Genomic DNA, 21,845 nt, shown 5'->3' with positions numbered 1-21,845 from the left:
TATATATGAAAACAATAGGAGTGGAAAATGAAGTCACAGAACTATATATTGATGGATATACGAGGGGCGTGCAATAAGTAATGCCCCTGACCCACTTCCCATAGCAGTAGAGCAACGAAACTTGGCACAGTTATTACTTTTTCTCTACATAGAAAGCATCCAGAGTTATGCATTTCTCCCATCATTTGATGCAGCTCTGGAGACCGTTTTTGTAGAACACCCCAGGTTCGTCCTCCAACCACGACGTGGCTTCAGAAATCAAGGCTGCATCATCTGGGAAACGCTTTCCTTTCAAAAACAACTTCATGGCTGGGAAGAGGTGAAAGTCAGAGAGTGCAAGGTCATGAAAGTAGGGAGGATGGGGTAGGACTTCATAACCACACGCCTGTGCTTCTGATCTGGCAACATACAAGTTGTGAACCAGTGCATTGTCCTGCAGGAGGAGGGTATCTTTACTGATCTTGCCCCGCCTCTTGATTTTGATAGCTTCCCTTAATTTCCTCAAAAGTGAAGCATCATAGGCTCCTGTTATTGTGGTAATATTTGCCAGGAAATCTGTCATCACTACTTCGTCCTGGTCCCAGAAGACTGTGAACATGACCTTGCCAGCGGAGTGCTGCACCCTTGCCTTCTTTGAGGTGGTGAGTCCAAGTGCTTCCACTGCATTGACTGGGCTTTGGTCTCTGGATCATAGTGATGGACCAAGGTTTCATCCTGTGTAATCAATCTTTTGAAAAACTGACTCATCTTCGCACATCTCCAAATTCATCCTCGAGCACTCGACGCGTTCTTGCTTCTGGAATGGTGTGAGCAACCTGGGAATCCATCTGGCAGACACCTTATGCATATGCAAATAGTCATGAATGATAATTTCCACAGACCCTGTACTAATCTTAACATCTTGGGCTATTTGGCGAATAGTAATGTGCCGATCTTCCAAAATGGCAGCCTCAACTTGACGGACAGATGCCTGGGAGCTGTTACTACAGACTTCCGGCCATGTTTGAATTCATGATGCCAGCGTTTTACAAGGTCATATATATCTATAATAATAATAATAATAATAAAAAGAGATAAAATAAGGTCTAACACAGTCATCTTCTCCCGCCTCACACAATAGGTCACATGTATTTTCACTGCGATACTATTATTGCAAAGAATGAAAACCCTTGTCTGCATAATAACAATAATAATAATAGTAAATTATATTATATTAGATAAAAAAATATATACATGCTTATAACAGAAATATAAAAAAAAAAAAAAAAATAATATAAGTAAAATAAAATTACTCCCAACTCCTTACGGCTAAACTAATTACACCTTTCTGCGATCCTGATGTTTTTCTGCAGTTCTGTCCCATTCTCTTCCACCATCTTGAATATACTTTTGTTTTCTATTTTGAAAAGGGGAGGTTCCTTCTCTCCCAAAATTAATCGAAGTTCCATACCACCAACGGACTTTATATACACCAGACAAACCAGCAACTTGGTTATAAAATAATTATACATTGAGGTGAGGGAAGGTAGACGAGTAAACAGCTAGACATTTCTCTACTCAAACATACTCGTCTACTTTTGTTTGTTTTTCTTTACTTTCATGATTCCAGTCTTTCTTCGCATTGTTTTTGGCTTTTAAAACTTCCATATATCCCCCTTTACCAACAATGCTTCAAGCAAACTACTACCTACTCATATATATATAAACTTTATTCGATTGGCAAAATTTTAGAATAATTATAAAGAAGTGAACCATCGTGTAAATTCAATCAACTAAAATAAGATGGAAAACGGGGTGAGGAAAAAAAAAATGGGGCAAGTTATATGTAACACATGTACAATTCAATAAAATAAATAAGTCGATTAAAAACAAGATGTTAGTCTGAACGAAAAGCGCTTCGGGTGTATTTTAACGATCTTGTTTTTAATCGACTTATTTATTTTATTGAATTGTACATTTGTTACATATAACTTGCCCCATTTTTTTTTTTCCTCACCCCGTTTTCCATCTTATTTTAGTTGATGTAATTTACACGATGGTTCACTTCTTTATAATATATATATATATATATATATATATATATATATATATATATATATATACGCATATGGGCATGGCTCAGAGGCTAAGAAATGAGGATGGAGAGTTGTATGTGTTGGTTTCGATTCTAGCTGCTGGCACCCAAGTCATATATATTTTAATTTTGATCTCACTAATATGAGGTTCAATATAATAATCAGAAGAGAATTGTCCTTATACTAACAAATACGTAATCTGCATGAATTAAAATATATTTAAGCATATCTTAGAACTGGGCAGTCTTCTAATATATATGTAATTATTGTTGTCCCCTTAAGGAATAAAATTCTTTAAGTTGAGTACTGAAGTAGGTCAGTTGGCCTTGTTTGCAAGATTGTGACTTCCTGTTGCTTGATCACTATAATATCGTCCGTATTAAACATGAAGTTTCATTAATGTTAAAATTTCCCTTGATTTTGTGGCAGTGAATGGTGGTTCTGGGATATGTTCCTTGCTAATGGAGTCAAAGATGACTTCATTGCAGGGTTTGAATCTTTCGACCAGTGTTGATCATCTCCTACACTGATGACTGTGAGCGTGAAACACTAGTGTCTGTGCATATGAAAATAATTATCTATAATTATTTTTACACAGACATCATTTCATTTGTGATACTTTGAATATGTTCAACTACATCTACGGAGAAGCATTCAACCTAAATGCGAGCTGGGAATAAGTGTTCTCTATGGGAGCATATATATTGTAAAAATATAATTATCCACAGACATGTTCAGCATGGCTGGAACTAATGAGATTTGAAACATAAACTCGAAGAGTCTGGAGTCCAACATTGTACCACCGAGCTAAACCTTGCTAGTAAAAATGGAAAGAATATACGACTTTTTATATGTGTCAGTTCACTTGGTTTGCTTTTTTTTTTGTTTTTTTTTTTTAAAATTTAAAATACTTTGAATTATTTTATATAGACAATCATTTCATCTAAGTATTAAGTGGAAATCATATATATACTAGCAGGCCGTCTGGCGTTGCCTACTCATAAAATACGCATAACTATTATATTTTAATTCAAATAGAAACTGAGACATGTGCATGTGAATATCGTTTTTTTTTTCAGTCCATTTCTTATATGTAAAAAAACAAAAAGAAAGAAAGGCCGAGATCAAAATCAAAACCTAAAGACAGCGAGTTAAATACGATAACCATTAGGCCAGCTTGACAGGATCTTTAAAATGTTTCCAAATCTACTTATTAACAATGTGAACAATTCGTACATGCACAGGTCAGAAAACACTTGACAAACAGATAAAAATCTAATGACCTGCATGTACAAATTTTGACCCTTTAGCACCCTTTCTTTCTGGATGAAACTGATTAAAAAGTTTTCCATATGTCTGAATACCTTATATTCCAAATTTTAAATCTGTAGACCAAAAATTTGTTAAGTATATAGGTTGAGAAGTGTTCTCATACACATTATCACTTTATGTTTATGTAAATATATATTACTTGCAGGCCGCCTGGTCGTAAATTATGCTTAAATATTGTATTTTAATTCATGCAGATTTTGTATTTATGATTACAGAGCTAAAGGTGCCACTAATTATTAAGGCTGAAGGCCACTCGAGGATAAGGTTAATAAATTAAGGTGGTAGTGTAGTAATCGTTAGCGGTGGAAATTGGGTAGAATTTCATTAAGGAGACAGCTCAACAAGAAATTGTTTATATTGGACTTGAAGGCTGCCATATTGTAGTCAGTCAGAAAGCAGGCCAGCAGAACAGTGTTCCACAGCCAGGCAGTTCTAAAAAATAAGCTTTGTTCATGGAATCTGTATTTAGATTTAGGTACAGATACGAGTGGGGGAAATTATTTTTTTTTAAATTTAGTGTGTGTGTGTATGGGGGAGGGAGGCATAGATTTGAGCTCAGACGAGCATTTACCATGAAAATAATGATAGAGAAGAGACCGGCCCACAATGTCTCTTCTGTGGGAAAGAACTTGCAGAGAAGAAAAAAGGGCATTACCTACTAGGTTTTAAAAAATTTTGAGCTCTATCGAGGCAGGATAGGTGCATCAAACAGCTCCTGCTCAGATGTGGCAACAATATTCTATTTCAGAATGTACCTGGCTCTCATACAGATAGAGGATTGCAACGGCAATGAGATACCTACCCGAGCGACAGAATGATCCAAGCATTTTTCCAGCAATCTTGGCAACAGATTTGATGTATGTGTTCCATTTCAGATCAGGAGTGAAGGTCAGTCTCAGAAGCTTGTCAAGACATGGTGCTTCCCCAAGATGAAAGCCATTCATTTCAATTGAGGCCTGATGGGAGTCAGAGCATGGGTGACGAAAAGAGAGAAGCTTGAGTTTAGATGCATTAAAATTAATCAGCCACCTTTTTCCCCATTGCACCACATGCTCAAGATCAGAAGAGAGAAAATCAGAAAGATCTTCGTTATTGCTGGCCTTTGAAGTGTTGCCATAAATGCATTAAGTGTTGCATTAATGTCTACGAATGTGATTTGGGAGAATATTGATGCAGATCAGGAAGAGAGTTGGGACCAGGATGGAACCCTGAGGGATGCCAGTGTTGATACTATGAGTTTCTGATTTCTGCCTAGCCACGACTACTCTTACAACTATCAGAGATAGGATTTAATAATTGAGAGGACATTTCTAGCCATTTCGTGCTGGCAATCTTGTGGAATTTTAAAATACAGGGCAAATCATAGACTTGAAACTGAAACATAGACTTACACCAGGCCATGGTCAATTTTTTTTTTTTTTTTTTTTTTTTTTTTTTTCAATTTTGATCCCTTAGCAGCAATTTTTGCTGGCTAACAACTAAATCGAAATACTTTATATATCAACTTTCAACTGTAGACCAAATATTCAGAGAAGAGATTTTGCACACACACACACACACACTCTGATAAAGTCATATATGTATTACAATAGAAAAATGTGAGCATGAAAAGTATTATAGTTAAGCTTAAACATTGAAAAGACAAGGATTAGTTGTTGAAACTGGAAAAAAATCTCAATACAGCAATATTTTAAGTTATAATTTATATTTTTTTCCTAGAATATCTTGTCCTTTTCTTTTCCAGTCTTAACAACTAGTCCTTTACTTTTCCATATTTTAGCTTAACCATATTACTTTTTATACTCTCATTTTTCTATTGTAAACTATGATTTTTCCAGGTTTCCAATAAATTCACTTGTTCTTTGTTCAATTTCAGTCTTATTTTTTTGCCCCCATAAACACCTACGTAATAATGTACAGCAGTCATCTGCTTTCAATGAAATACTTCCAATTACCTCCCTTTCAGGCTTTCATTTTGTCTGTTTCATGAGTTACTTTTTGCGACACCTCCTTACATATTTTTACGATTTTGAACACCAGAAAATTCATCATAACTTGTTTTACTGACGAAAATTGAAATATTTTTTTTTTCCAATATAGCTGAGAAGATGATCTATAAACTGTAAAAATTGTTTGAAAGTTGGTCAAAAAATGAGCGAGTGGTGAAGCTTTTAAAGCAGTTCTAAATGACTAAAACTGCCACTTTACCATATATTCAAACACCGTGTTCGAATATATGACTATCAGTGTGTGTATGCGTGTGTAAAAACCTCTACCGAACTCTTCTCTGGATATTTAGTCTACATAGTTGAAATTTATATATATATATATATATATACACACACACACATTTTGCTAAATTCTACCCTCTGATGAGAAGGAAAGTATTTCTTTGAAACTCTGCGGATTAAGGACTATCCACTTATTTAGTGTTTCCTTTTCAAATTAAATGTTTTTAACTCTTTTTAAAAGTGTTTTTTTAGCATGTTTTATTAACTATTTGCTCTTTTGGATGGTCGTTATTCTGAAAGCCATGGGGGAGGTTGGGGTGTTTATAATATGCTGGGACACGTAAAAAAAAAAAAAAAAAAAAAGATTCCTTGTTGGAATTTTTGATGGATTAAAACATTGTAATTTATTTCGTTCTTATTACCATCGTCAATTTTTCTGCTTTTTTTTATTTTTATTGTTCTATCTAGTATAGTGAACTATCTATCTTGGTAGGTTCTAATATAAAGATCATATTCTCTTTGTAATTTTATACACACACATAACTTGAATATCTTTGACTAATCTAAGAACTATCCAAAAGAAATATATATTATACAAAGATTACTATAACAGTTAAAAAAAAAAAAAAAAAAAAAAAAAAAAAACTTATTTTAATCATTTAAAATCAGGCCAAAACATTTGCACAAATGTTGCTTGGAAATCAAGCATTGACACAAGGTATGTATGAAGACGGACAGACAACTTTGTTTGTAAATATGAAACAAAAAAACAGAAGTAAAAGAAAGTGGATGCAACATGCCGTTTTTTTTTTGTTGTTTTGTTTTTTTATTTCGTCAAAGTTACAATTTTTTTTTTTCCAATTGTATCTAGAAAAAAAAAAAAAATGAAAATAAAAAAAAAATGTGTAACTCATCGAATATAATACCATGTTTTTTGTCACATGATTAGTGAAATGATAACGAGGAAGAACCTCTACTCCCTCCCCCATAATGAATAGCCACGTTTTGTATATATGACCCCCACCCCAGCACCAGCTGTAAACTGGGGAGAGAAAAACAAATATAAATACAATAAAAAAGAGAAAACTATTCAACTTTTTGTTTTTAAATCAAGAGCAGACCCCCCTTCTATCCCCATCAGTATTAAGATGCGGTTAACTAATATTCTATTTTCCAATGTATAAAATTATGTCGGCTGGATGTTTAAAGTTGGACTTAAACAGCATTTAAGCTGCCAAATCAAACTTTGATTCTGACTAGCCAATTTTCATTTGGTATACCATTGGCAACAAACATGTAATTCACTACAAAAATCATATAGGGCTTAATCTAGTTCGGGAGTTTGCTAATAAGGAGATATTGTTAAACATCTTAACTAAAGGGAATAACTTTTTCGTAAGAATTAACTTTCCTTATGTTTTTTTTAGTTTAGATACTCAACTTAACAAAAAAGTCGTTATAGAATGTAAGAATATTTATAAAACAAATTTGAAGGTAACACAAGGCCGATCCCATATAAACAAATGCCCTTTTAAATGTAATATATGTATATTTATATACACACACACACATAAATGGGGGTAATTATTTTCTGTGTAAATATTCTATATATTTTGTGAAAAAGAAAAAAAATAATAATAATTAAGTTGCATGTTAGCAATTAAGGCGCATAAAAGTAAAAATGTATTGAGAAAATAAAAAAAAGTAAAGCAGAATTTTTATAAGTCCATAATTGTTTCATTACTTTTGTAAAATAATCAGTAAACAAATGTTTTTTATTTTTTCATGATAAAATGAAGAAAAAAATCTTATTTACTTCACGCAAGAAAGGAGGAAAAGGAGAGAAATAGTAGGAGGAGGGAGATAAAAAAATATATTTAAAAAAAAAAAAAAAAAAAAATGAGGGACAATATAAAAAAAATTGGATGGTGGGAGATTTTAACCCATTCAGAGTTCCAGCTTTCGTACCATGCAGCAAATAAAAATCTTTTTGAAGCAGATTTTTTTTTTTTTTCAATGATTTAAATTCCCATCTTTTGTTTTTGTTAACTTATTTTTTAAATTTCGTTTGGTCTTTTTTTTTTTTTTTTTTTTTTTTAAATTCTTTTTGAATGTTAGTTTGTTTCTTTTTTCCTTTGACAACAAGGTGTTAATTTGAAGAAAATAGTTGTTGACTTTTGGTAAATATTAATCCCAGGTTTTCTTTATTTCAAAAGCCCATTCCCACTTGAGGTACTCGTGATTATCATCATCCACAAATTTGCTGTTCACCATGTATGAACCCCGGGCCAACATGCCGCTGGGTGCATCCTCAACTGGTGTCTTGTAAGATATGAGGTCTTTGGAGGGAGCATAACTGCCAACCATGTAGCTGCCTTTATCCACTGAAAGTGAAATTACAAAATTTTACCTCAAGTGTACGCAAAAGAAATAACGGTGCACATTCAGAATTCAACCTAATTATGAAACAAAAGTACAAAAAAATATTTGATGTACATACATGTCATGGAATAAAAATGTCATGTTCCAAAAATCAAACTGATCAAGTAATATTTTTTTCTTAACCAATACAAACAAATTTTATGATGAAGCAAGAAAGGTGTGTCTTGATCTGCCATATTTAATAAAAGGAGATAACTTAATTTGAATTACCAAGATTTTAAAATGGGTCTTAAAATGGCTACAATTATACTATAAAATCGTTAAAAATTATTAAAAAAAAAAAAAAATTTTGGATTAATTTACATGATTTTTAGAATGTGATATTTTCATTCCGTGACAAGTACAAAGATTTAAGAAAATTAAAAAAATTTTTTTTTAATTCAGTATTTTAAATTCCGAATAAGAACAAAAATAACATTTAATATCGCTCACTTCTTAACTATTAAAAAAAAAAAAAAAAAAAATCTGTAAACAAACACATAGCAAGCCTGACAACCTCATAAATAAGGTCCATGACGGACGTCAACCATGTATGAACCTTAATTATAATTCATATTTGGATTCTTCGGACTACTGTTATCATCGTCAGTGTCATTTTCATGTTTCTGTCAATGTAATCTCCAACTATCAGATGTATATTGTCGAACGTTGAAATCTTTATTCACCTATGCATGGAGTATTGTTACGACATCTGGGCTCGTGCATCTACCACTAGTCTCTCCCTCTTAGATAAAGTGCAAAAAAGACTTGTCAATCTAATCGGTCCCACTTTATAAACTAAGCTCCAGCCCCTGTCCCATCGCCGCAATGTTGCATCACTGTGTCTGTTTTACAAATATTTTAATGGAATGTGTTCTGATGAACTCGTTTCACTTGTACCCCCTCGACGTACATATCCCCAACACACCCGCTTAGCAATAAGATCTCACCCCTTCACTGTTGATGTCCCTAAATGCCAGAAAGCTTTCTATTCTAATAGTTTCTTCCCTCGAACAGCTAGACTTTGGAATTCTCTTCCTGCTGCCCTAGCTATCCGATATGCAGAAGTTTAAATGTAATGTAAACAAATATCTTGTTAATCTTTCGTAGACATTGGGAATTTGCACAGAATTTTGAACACAACCCTTTATTTAATCCATGGGGACAGTGTGCTTTTGTTTTGTCAGCTATGACTGGGTAAAAGTTCTAATTCACAAATGTATTTTGAGTCGTGTTCACACTGAAGATTGAACCTTTAACCTCCAGAAGAATGTAACTTTTACAATTCCATTTTACCAAGAACTTTATCCACTAATTTTTTTGTGAAAAAAAAAAAAAAAAAAAAATACTCAAGGTGAGAATAGTAGTAAAAATAATCCAAATAATACGAATAATCAATCCTCATCTCAAAAATTCAGAAATAAATTACAATCAAGAACATTTTTTAAACGTATGATTTGTTAGTAATATTCAATTAAAACATTTACTTTTTTTTTTTTTTTTTTTTTTTTTTTTTTTTTTTTTTTTTTTTTTTTTCTCACTCCAAACAAGGCACAGTGCCACTTGGATGTAAGGGCTACTATTTGGAACTGAATCTACAAGGACAACATGTAGGGAGTTGAGCAGCAAGGTCACATTGAACTTTTGTATGTTAGTACAGTCAGAGAAGCAGAAAATCAGGAGGGAATTTCAGTCTGGCAATTCAAGGGAAGGCTTTCCTGCATGTAGGAATCTTTACAGTGTAGGGTGGGATTTTGCTGCTTGTCAGGGAGTATTTATGCTGAGGGGGATAAAAGTGTTTCAAGTTCATCAGAACATTAAAATATTCTAAAACAGGCACAGGGATGCAGCATTTCAGTGATGAGACAGGGGTTGGGGTTTGGTTGATAGTGCAGCACTTATTAGATTGGAGACTCTTTCTGGATAGTGTCTAAGAGTAAGAGACTAGTGGCAGATATACCAGCCCAGATGTGGCAATAATATAAGATTGCCCAAGCATGGAATATGGTTGCCACATCTGGGCTGGTGGCTGGTTCAAGGATCAACCCCTGTGGCATATCTGCATTTTATATCATATTGTTTTGCTGTACACCCATATAGGACAACCCAAATTTTTCTGTTTAAGGGTTTGATTATATTAAGTGTTCAGATAATACTGTAGGATTTACTTTTTGTGAGAAGACCTTTGTGTAAGAGCATGTCAAAGGCCTTAGATATATCTAAGGCTATTGCCCTAGCTCACCCCATCTGATTTGATCCAGTATGTGTTATACGCATTTAGAGATTACTGTTAGATATCTGCAGTGGAATGAGCTTGCCTAAATCCATACTGTCGGCAGAAAGTTTATTTATGAGGTGGTGAACTAGTGCTTGATTGATTAAGGACCCAGATTTTGAGAGAGAAAGGAAGGAGGTTAATGGGGGCAATAATTGAATGGGTCAGTTCTTTCTCCAAAATTCTCGCAAACTGGTACCACACAAGCAATTTTCCAGCAATCAGGGAAGCTAGATTCAGTAAGGCATTTGTTAAGTTTAGAAAGAACTGAGCCAACCCTAATATAGTATATTTTTAATAATATAGCAGATATGAGATTCAGGCCACACGTCTTCAAGGATTTATAATATCATGACTATGAGAAGGGGTGATTTTTAGATCAAATGCGGTTTCTGTCTGCAAAGGGAAATTTGGGAGGGAGTGGTCTGTTGGATCTAAAGTGGAGTTGGAAGTTAGCCTTCTCGGTTGCTGTGCAAACAAACTCATGGTTGTTAGATAGTGGGAAAAATTGTTGATTGCCCATTATTTACTAAACTGTTACAAATTTTCTAGAAATCATGAGTTCCTAATTTCTGCGACTTCATGAGTTTTCAGTATGTCTTCTCTTCGCTGCACCGATTTCACTCTTACAATTATTTCTAGCTTCTATAAACTTTTGATTTGTACTGGACTTATGTCAGATAAATCTGCAGAATGTATGCTGCCTTTATGCAATGGCAGCTGCACAACTAAAAGTGGCCATTTGAGAGAATGGGGTTTGCTATAACATTTCCGTGTGGGGAAAATGTGCTTCAATTGCTGCCTTGAACTATTTAGTAGCCTCATTTGCACACTGTTTCATAGTAAAAGGTTTGGTTACTTTGTTTTATGGTATATCAACACTTTTCGGGTTATTTAATGCAGAGTCCAGTCATTTTGATAAGAGTTTTTACGCTTCGTCTTCTTTATATCTCCAAATATTTACATGTGGTGTTTAGTTTGGATGTTTTGTAGAGGAAAATTGTTATATTCAATTTATATTAGAACTGGTATAATGGTTAATACTACTACGTGACAGACTTTTGGGGGTTGAAGATCCAATCCTTACTTAATACCTTTTATGCCTAACTTTTGCAGAAAAAAAAAAAAAAATTTTTTTTTTTTTTTTTTTTTTTTTTTTTAGATTTGATTTTCGCTGCATATATTCAAGTAATGTTTTTAATATAGTTTATTATTTGATGGGATTTATATTTTATGGTAAAGATTTGCTCTTTTTGAGAAGTTTAGAAAGGTTTTAGAGTTTTCTTTTTCAAAGAGTTTTTTTTTTTTTTAAGTTTGTAGCCTTTTAGTAGTGTTGAACGATTTGTGATGTCATAGAAGTCAAATAATAAGGGTTTCACTGTATAAGGTTTGTGACATGGTATACATTTGGGAGGTTGTTCACTTTTTAGTATGTAGGAGTGAGTTATCTATGTGTGTCCTATCCGGATACGTTATAAGACTACTTCTTTACATTATTTTCTGGGATCTAGTAGTTTTTTTTTTTTTTTTTTTTTTTTTTTTTAAGTAGAGGCATAATTTGGAAGAGTTTGTTGTTTTGGCAATTGTTCCAGTTTTCTTGTCATTTCTTTGTAATAAAATTGTTTATTGAAGGTTTGTAGTTTGTGTATGGGACCTTTATGTCGCTTATTTGGAGTTTTAGGGAATTTTTGGGTGCCATAACCGTTTTCATTTCTGCGGAAACCATAATGACTAAGAATCCAACAGAAGAAAGTTTTGTGTTATATGATAGAATGGATCCTTTGTAAAAGTTTGATTAGTAAGGGATTGTTTAATTTTTTATTATCTTAATGATTCAAGTACTGATAATGAGTCTACAAATATTAATTTCTTCGAGTTTTGGTTGGTGATAATATCCAGAACCAAGTTTATGGCTGTAATTTCTGCACTATAGATTGAGGAGTTATTTGGTAATCTTTTCTGCTGAATAGCGTTTTCTGAAATAGCGGCACATCCCACTTTGTTTTGATCTTTAGAACCATCTGTGTAAATGTGTTCAATTTGGGTAAGAATCGAGAATATTGTTTAGTTTTTCTTTATAGTCTGAGGAGTGAATATTGGGATTTAGTAAATATTGTCAGGTCTAGTATGACTTTAGGTTGATTTAACAACCAGGGTGGTAGTTCTGTAAAATTTTTCCCATGAATGCTGGTTTGATCTATTGAGCTGTCTGTAAGTGGTTTCTCCCAAAGGGTTTAATTGCATTTTCTTTTTATTTTGAATAGATGTGTGTAATAGGGATTGAAAGTGCATTGATAGGCAGACTTTTTGGGGTGGGATTTGAATTTTAGATAATATTTGTAATTTTTAATGTCATAATTTTAGTAAGAGTTCATGGGCTTCAGTATATAAGCTTTCTATCAGAGAGCTTTTGAATGTCCTCAAGGCAAGTCTTAATTCTGTGGGATTGATGGGGTCCAGAGTGAGAGCAAGATCACCTTTTCTGGTTAAACTATATATAAAGCTTCCGTAGTCTAGTTTGGCTCTTATCAGGGTTCTATATAATTTTCAGAGTGATGAGCAATTTCAGTATTTGCTATAACCCTTAATAGTTGTAGAGTTTTGAAACATTTTTGTTTTAAATATTTTAAGTGAGGGATGAAGGAGAGTTTTTTGTCACAAAAAATAAGTCCCAAAAATTTATGTTGTTCAGCTATTTCGATTTTTGTTCCTTTTAGGTAGAGAGTAAGGTCATTGTGTATTTTCCTATGCTTACAGAAATGGACAAATTTAATTTTGGTTGTTGAAAATTTAAAGCCATTTTCTGTGGTCCATTGTGTTAGTTTGTTTATGCACATTTGTATTTGGCGTTCTGAGGTATGAATTTTTTTTTTTTTTTTTTATCTTTGGGAGATTACAAGGTCATCCACATATAAGGAGCCATTTATCTTTTTTTTTTTTTTTTTTTTTTTTTAAAGACAATTTACAATATTATTGATTTTTATATTGAAGAGCTTAACTGATAAAATACATTCTTGTGGGACTCCTTCCTGTATTTTTGTGTCTCATAGGGTTGGTTCGATTCTTACTTTAAAACTTCTATCAGATAGAAAATCTTTTATCAGGATGGGTAGTCTGCCCTTTAATCCAAGATTACATAGGTGTTTTTATTATACCCTGTCATGTTTTATCATAAGCCTTTTCTAAATCAAAAAAGATAGCTATTGCATGTTTGTTTTTAATGAAAGCTTCTTTAATAAAGGTTTCCAATTGAACTATCTTGTCCATTGTTCCTCTTGTTTCTAAAACCACTTTATATGTTGGCAATTAAGCGTTGGTTTCCAGATACCAGTTCAATTGTTTATCATTCTTACAAAGACAACTTGTCAATGAAACTGGTCTGAAATTTTGTGGATCTGAACTGTCTTTCCCTGGCTCAGAGATGGGGATCACAATAGCAGGTTTTCCCTTGAACCATATTTTGTTGAGCATGTTTAAAAAGATGAGTTATTGATTTGGGAAAAAATTGTTTCACAAACACATGATGTACCTCATTCGCACCAGTAACTGTATTATGTGCTTCATTTATGGCTTTTAGGAATTCATTTTTAGTAAAAGGATAGTTGTATTCTTCTTTGTTCGAGTTGAAATTTAATTTGTTTATCTTTTTTTCTGCATCTTGTTTTGTCTTTTGGAAGGACTGGCTAATTTTTACTGGAGGAATTGTTTCGAAAAGTTTCGGCGAGAAGATTGGCTATATTTTTTGTCTCTTATTTTAATGTCTCATAAGAGATAATTTAAAGGGGATAAGTTTTTGCCTGTAATTTTCCTTACTATGTTCCACACTTGTTTGGGGGTTTGTGTTTGAGTTAATTTTATTTATTTAATCCTTCTATGATATCCTCTTTGCTTCTCTGATAACTTTACAAGCTATTGCTCTTTTTGCTTTGGTGGTTGGGAGTTGATTTTTCGTAAAGCAGCTTTATGATGGTAAATTGCTTTCTGGCATTCATCATCAAACTAGGGTCTTTGTGGTTTGTTGTTTCTGCTACTTTTAGGTATACATTCATGTGCAATGTCTAGTAATGTTTTAGAAAAATATTCTATAGATTTATTTGGGTTTTCCTACTCAGAATTTTTGTTGCCATTTTTTTATATTCGTCCTAATTTACCTTTTTATTTTCCATTGGGGGAGATGTAATTTTTTTTTGTTTCTTTCAGATTTGTTAAAACCACTGCGAAATAATCACAGAAGTCATAATAAAAGGAAACTGGTTGAAGGCCCCCGACCTTGCCCGGTTGTAAAATACCCTTAAATTCATGCAAATTCCATATTTATTATTATAGAGCCTATTCTCTATTGAATATTATATTGTACCTAATATATATCAGTGATTTCAAAAGGTTGTATGAAAAAAAAGACTTGGGTGCCATCAGATAGAATTGAAACCAAAAAATTTAATGCTCCAGCCACGTTCCTTACAGTTTAAGCTATTGACAGATATATAAGAATGGGCAGTCAGCGATTCCCCCACTATCAAACAATCATGAGGTTATTTGCACGGCAACCGACAAGGCTAATCTGTTTGCTAGTCGATTTGCCTCAAACTCCACACTGGACCCGACACATCACCCCCTCCCCAACTTTCCTTTGCGGACAGACGCCACACTAGACGATTTGAAAAATCATCCCCCTCTCAGGTACATGGTATCATAAAAATCCTAGACACCTCAAAAGCATGTGGACCAGATCTCATCCCAGCTGTGCTATTAAAAAAAATGCTCTGCTGAGGTTGCTCCAGTTCTCTCCAAACTTTACAATAAATTCCTTAATGAATCTTGCTTTCCCGACTGCTGAAAAACCGCTTCTGTGGTACCAGTCTTCAAGAATACTGGTGAAAGAACTGACCCACTAAATTATCATCCCATTAACCTCCTGCTTTTTGCCAAAATATTGGAGTCCTTAGTAAATCAAGCCATAGTCCAGCACCTAACAGCTGCTAAACTCCTGACCAACAAACAATATGGATTTAGGCAAGCCCGTTCAACAGCAAATATCTTAACTGTAGTCTCTGAACGTATATACCGTTCACTGGACAAAACAGGGGTGGTAGAGCGGTAGCCCTTGATATATCTATGGCTTTTGACAGGGTATGGCATGATGGTCTTCTAAGGAAAATTAGATCATACGGTATCACTGGTAGAATACATAATGTAATTAAATCCTTCTTAAGCAAGAGAAAAATCCAAGTTGCCTTCGACGGTCGTACATCTAAACAATATGATATAAATGCAGGAGTACCTCAGGGGTCTATCATTGGACTTTTATTATTCCTGATATTCATAAATGACCTCCCTGATAAAATTGTTTCGGAGATGGGTATATTTGCCAATAATACCACTCTCTATAGCAGGCATTAGGGGAAAACAAATGAACACATATCTAAGGACATGGCAGAAACACTAGATGATGACCTCCAATCTGTAGTGGAATGGGGACAAAAATGGATGGTCACATTCAATGCTGCTAAGACTAAGCTTGTTTCCTTCAATAACTACAAGAAACCTTCTCTACAACCAATAGCAATAGCATAGAAAACATTACCTGAAAGTACTTCTTTAAACTCCTCAGCCTAATGTTTACAGGGAACATGAACTGGAATAGATACATTGAGAGCATTGCCAAGGCTGCTGCAAAGGTGAGCTCTCTCTACTGTGCTAGAAAATTACTTATGCCTGAAAGTATCCTATACCTCTAAAAGGCCACCATTCGCTTATGTATGGAGTACTGTTGTCACATTTGGGCTGGTGCATCTGCTGCTTGTCTTTCACTCCTGGACAGGGTTCAAAAGAGAGTCGCAAACCTGATAGGCCCTGAACTGTCATCTAGGCTTCAGCCTCTGTCTCATCAACGAAATGTTGCATCCCTCTGCCTGTTCTACAAGTACTTTAATGGTGAATGCTCTGACGAACCACAAGCACTTGTACTTCAACATGATTATCCCCGACAAGCAACTAAGTCCCACCCCTTTACAGTAGAGATCCCTAGGTATAAGAAAGCCTTTTACTCCAATAGTTTCTTCCCTAGAACTGCAAGTCTTTGGAACTCCCTTCCGGGATTCTGCTTTCCCAACTGTTCAAGTGTAATGTGAACATACATCTTGCTACTCATCTCCCTTCATAATGCCCCTGCAAATTATGTCCCCAATAGTAGCCCCCTACTTCAAAGTGGCACTGTGCCTTGTTTAGGGTGAAAATTGATTAAAGAAGAAAAAAAAAATGTACACTGTGTACCGGACATGGTAATATCTGTATTGGTTAAGTGTTAATAAAAAAATTAGGTTACTGTATTTTTTATTTATTTTTTTAAGTCAAGCTCCCAATTACCCTGAAATCAGGTTATATAAAAAAAACATAATTATAAAAAATTATCAAATTAATCAAATAGTTTAAAAGCATGTTAATATGAAGAATAAGCAGGAAGAGTTATCTCCCTTGTTCTTATATTAAATGTTGGTCTCTTCTGTTCAACGCATAGGCAAGCATAAATAAAATATACATATCACAAGAAATTATCATAAAAAAGAAGTATAATTTAGGTACCTTTCGGTGCAAGTCTATAAATAGTCCACAAGTAATCTTTTTTACAATAAAAATCTGGGAAAAATCTTTATAGTGTACGTACTTGTCACTGCATGAAAATATCATATTCCAAAAATCACGTAAGTCGATCAAGTAGTTTTTTTTTTTTAATTATTTAAGAAAATCAAATATTATCGGACGTTTAATCGAAGAAAAAGCCAGACGCCATCTTGTTTGAGAGATAACGCCATTAACGACCTCTGGCGGAAATATGGGTCAACAAGGGCAGTACATGCAGACCATTCTAGGCCCATCGTATCCTGGGATTCTACTGTAATTATTTTAAGGTAATGTTTTAAGCTCTATTTATAGCAAAATCCAAATAAACAGTAGAGTGAAGATTTCTAGGTTTTGGTTCCCAGTAATGGCACCCACTTTATTTGTTAGGAATTTATTTCCTATGAAAGCATTTTTCTCTATTTCTAAAAGTAGTTCATCTCTGAAATTTTGAAATGTGTTTATGTTTAAAGAAATTGTGACTAACGAATAAAAACGGAAAATAAACAAAAAAAGGTGCTTATTCAGAATTAAACTTATCACAGAAAAATACAGAAAAATCTTTCATGTACATGTTTGTCACAAAACAAAACAAAATTATCATATTCAAAAAGTCACATAAATTGATCAAGTAGTCATTTTTCTTAACCAAGAAAATCAAATCATGACTAAGCTAGACATAAGATTTTAGGTCAGCACAGTTTTTTGATCCAGCGTAAAAAAGAGGGGGAGAACTCAGTTCGAAATTAAAATCTGTGTTATAATGAATACATTTAGTATTAAAATAACCAAAAAAATCGTACATTTTTATTTTCTTAGTTAAAAAACTACTTGATCAATTCAAATGATTTTTGGAATATGACCTCCTCGTTCCATGACTTGCACATACATTAAGATTTTTTTGTATTATTTTGTTTTTAAATAAGTGTAATTCTAAAAAATGACCAAAACTTTATACAAGATGATACAGAATCTCAGCCAAAATAAATATGATTGGTTAAAATCATCTCTAAGGAATGGAATTTTCTAAAAAGGTATTGGAAAGCTTCTTGTAAAAGACCTCAAATTTTTAGGCCTTTCTCAGAGATGGCCTTGGATTCTAGCTAATCACTAGACATGTTTATAAAAACTTCTAAAAATATCAAAACTGACCTCTAATGTTTTTCCTGTAGATGGACTGTTGATACTTAAGGCCAGACACAATTTCTCGCTGGACATAGAACTCGATCTCCATACGATATTTGCACCCTTCTTTGATGATGAATGGAGTTTTGCTAATTTTACTGAGGTCACCTGAAAAGAAAAGTAAAATACATATTTGTTTATTACAAGCGTAAACTGTGGAAATACCTCTACCTATTGCATATTCATGCCACATTTACAACTATTTCCATCTTATGAACGTCCAGCCAGAATGCAGACGCAACAATATTCTTGTATCACCTTTGTTCAAACTAAAACATACTTATCTAGGTACCCTGGTTACCTCTCCACCATACAGTATATCAATACTCTATGACTGACTGGGATAGCTTCTGTACATTTATATCTGATCTACCTCTGCATTCCATGTTTAAAAAGTTTGTGCCCTCTATATTATCAGACCCGACAGAATGGTTAATTGTAGGTATAGACTGATTCATACCATCCGAAAAATTCCAGCAAAAAACCCAACAGCCAGCCATGGTTCTCCCCAGAATATGCTGCTGCCATCGCGCACAGAAATCATTTTTTCCATAGCTACCAACGTAATAGATGTACTGAGACTAAAGCTGCTTTCAGGACTACCAGCAACCACTGTAAAAGAGTAATAAAAAATGCAAGAGTTATATGCTCAGTCCGTTAAATCCAAAGTAGCTGAGCAGCGGCTTGGTTCCCACCAGTTTTGGCAAATAGCAAACAGGATTCTGAACAGAAACGTGCATTCTATCCCAACCATCATCAATGGATCGAGGCCATCTCGTCAGTATCAGACAAAGCCGAACTATTTGCCAAGAACTTTGCAGCTAATTCTACCCAATGCGACCAAGGCCATCAACCCCCTGTATTTCCTCCATGCTATGCGACATACAAATATCTGTGCGCGATGTCACCAAGCTAATCAAGAACCTTGATTCCAGTAAAGCAACTGGCCCTGACGGAGGCATTCCAATTATAGTGCTGAAAAAGCTTTAACTAGAACTTGCCCCCATACTTACAAAACTGTTTAAGCGTTGTCTTAAGGAGAATTGCTTCCCAACACCCTGGAAAATCTCATCCATATACCTTGTATTTAAAAATTCAGGTGATAGGTCATCTCACTCTCAGTACAGACCAATAAGTTTCCTGTGCGTCATGAGTAAGTTGCTGGAATACATATTAAATAAAGTAGTAGTCAACTAACTCACAAGAAATAACCTTAGTGACACAATATGGTTTCCGTTCTGATCTACCGCAGATGTGCTAACGGTTATATCTCATAGGATTAGTGAATCTCTTGACAAAGGCTTCCTTTCTAGGGCAATTGCTCTTGACATATCAAAGGCCTTTGATAGGGTATGGCATAAAGGCCTACTTCACAAGATTTCCAGCCACAGTATAACTGGAAATGTTTTCTCAATTATTAAATCATTTCTTTCTGATAGGCTCATAAGAGTAGTGGTTGATGGGCAGAAATCAGAAGGCCACAGTATTAATGCTGGAGTCCCTCAGAGGTCCATCCTGGGCGCAACTCTCTTCCTGACCTACATCAATAATCTCCTAAAACACATACTTAAATCATTTGTTGACATTTATGCTGAGGACACTACCATTTATGGTAGCACATCAAAAGCCGTAAATGACAAAGTTCTCTGATTTTCTTTACTCTGATCTTGAGCGTGTGGTACAATGGGGGAAGAGGTGGCTGGTTACTTTTAGTGCATCTAAAACCAAGCTCCTATCTTTACATCAATGCTCTAATTGCCATCTGCCATCAATTGAAATGGATGGCTCTCGTCTTGGGGAGGCTCCATGTTTTGACAAGCTTCTGGAATTGACCTTTACTCCTGATCTAAAATGGAACACATACATTAAATCCGTTGCCAAGGTTGCTGAAAAAATGGTGAGATCCTTCTACTGCTCCAGTAGATATCTCACTGCTGATGCAATTCTCTATCTATATAAAAGCCAGGTACATCCAAGGATGGAGTACTGCTGCCACATCTTGTCAAGAGCTGCTAAAAACAGCTTACCCTGCCTTGACAGAGTACAAAATAGACTTCGTAGCTTAGTGGAAGGATGTCCTTTTCTCTTCCCTGCAACCTCTCCCACAGAAGAAACGTTGTGAGCCTGTCTTTTTTTTATCGTTATTTTCATGGCAAGTGCTCGTCTGAGTTCCAATTTCTGGTCCCTCCTCGCCAATCTTTCATGAAAAACACCCGTCCAGCTGAAACCACTGTCAATAATTTTCCCCACTCTTTAGAACTGCACGCTTGTGGAACTCTCTTCCATTTTCCTGTTTCCCACAACTTGGTTGTCTTCAAGTCCAACATAAACAAATTCCTGATAAACCACCCCCTTAAGTAATCCAATTCATCAAATCTCCATTACTAATGATTACTATGATATTACAGTACACACAACCCTTATCCTCGAGTGGTCTCCTGGCCTTGATAAGTGGTGACTTCCATGTAAAAAAAAAAAAAGAAAAAAAAAAAAGTATATTTGACTACAGGAGTATCTTTAAAACCTTTGTATGAGTTAGACGTCCATCGCGCACGCAGACCCCACAATATTATTGCAAAATCCTTGAACAGAACATCCATTTGGATCATAGCCCGAAAGCCAATAAAGCTTATTTTATTCTTAGTTAAGTTTCATGCTTAACACAATGAGTCATATGAGATTTTAAAATATACTTTAGCGATCAGGCGACCCTAACATTTAATAAAGATGTAACGTACATACAAACATAATGCCTTTGCATATCATTATATGGATTAGAAGCATAAAGAAAGAATATAGTTTAATGTTAGTTATGTTCTTAATCTGTTGTAGTAGGTTATAATTGGAGGCTGCTATGGAAATAGTGGTGGCACGGAAATAAGTATATCTGTTGATATTGAAACGGTGATGCGAGTGAGCGAGAGGACTAAATGTATAGAGCAGTGCTTTTCAACCAGGGTTCCGCCAGTACAGTGCAGGGGGTTCCACAATTTCTAAATTAGAACAAAGAACAAATAAACAATGTTAGATTTAATTTTAAAATCTATTTTTTAAACATTATTTTAATATAAACTAAATTTTATATAATTAAACTCATTACATTTGAAGAATGAATTTGTTTTGCCGCTATTAGTTTTGCTTTTGTATATTCATATTTTGCAGTCAACACCAAAAGAATCCCATTAAAAAATCATAAGAGCATTTTCATTTCATTTTAACTTTTTAAATGCGTTTTTTTTTTTGCATAAGAAAAGTAAATTATTGTATAGGGGTTCCATGAGCCAGTGGAATGTTTCCACGGGTTTCCGCTCCAGCGAAAATGTTGAAAAGCACTGGTATAGAGAGCAACACTGTATGGGAATATGTGATTGAGAGAGACACTTTGGATTAAATAGAAATATACCTCCTTTGTTTAATTGCATACGTACTCTAAGTGCTCTGATTACGGTTTCAGAATATATCTGGTTGGAGGGGGGGTCTAGTTTCAAAATTCTTGTAAGAGTTTGTGAGACTTTCATACTATAGTCTGGTTCAAATGGAAGCGCCACAATATTGCACCATCTTTGTACAGAACAGACACTATACTTTGACCCTAGGCTGAAAAGCAAGAAGTGTATTCTAATTTGAATTTAATGCGTGATACAGCAATATCAGTTTTTTTGCAATGCATCTTTGGGGGGATTCCACCTATTAAAAAAAAAAAAAGAG

At 34.4% G+C, this 21,845-nt stretch overlaps 1 protein-coding gene across 2 annotated transcripts in view; it reads right to left on the bottom strand.

Moving 5' to 3' along the window:
• Nucleotides 1-6,414: 6,414 nt before the first annotated feature.
• The window catches only part of LOC145252733 (rho GDP-dissociation inhibitor 2-like), a 170,618-nt gene continuing 155,187 nt past the window's right edge, over nucleotides 6,415-21,845 (bottom strand). For both annotated transcript variants that reach the window (XM_080112598.1, XM_080112597.1), the window contains exons 4-5: nucleotides 18,105-18,245; nucleotides 6,415-8,022 (exon numbers count right to left, since the gene is read on the bottom strand). In XM_080112598.1, coding sequence (XP_079968724.1) covers nucleotides 7,826-8,022; nucleotides 18,105-18,245 — 338 coding nt within the window. In that variant the 3' untranslated portion in view covers nucleotides 6,415-7,825. The remainder of the gene's footprint in view (nucleotides 8,023-18,104; nucleotides 18,246-21,845) is intronic.

Source organism: Euprymna scolopes, chromosome 29 (genome assembly GCF_053919585.1).
Source record: "Euprymna scolopes isolate OS-2025 chromosome 29, ASM5391958v1, whole genome shotgun sequence".
Classification (NCBI taxonomy): Eukaryota; Metazoa; Mollusca; class Cephalopoda; order Sepiida; family Sepiolidae; genus Euprymna; species Euprymna scolopes.
This window is presented reverse-complemented; position numbering and strand designations above follow the sequence as displayed.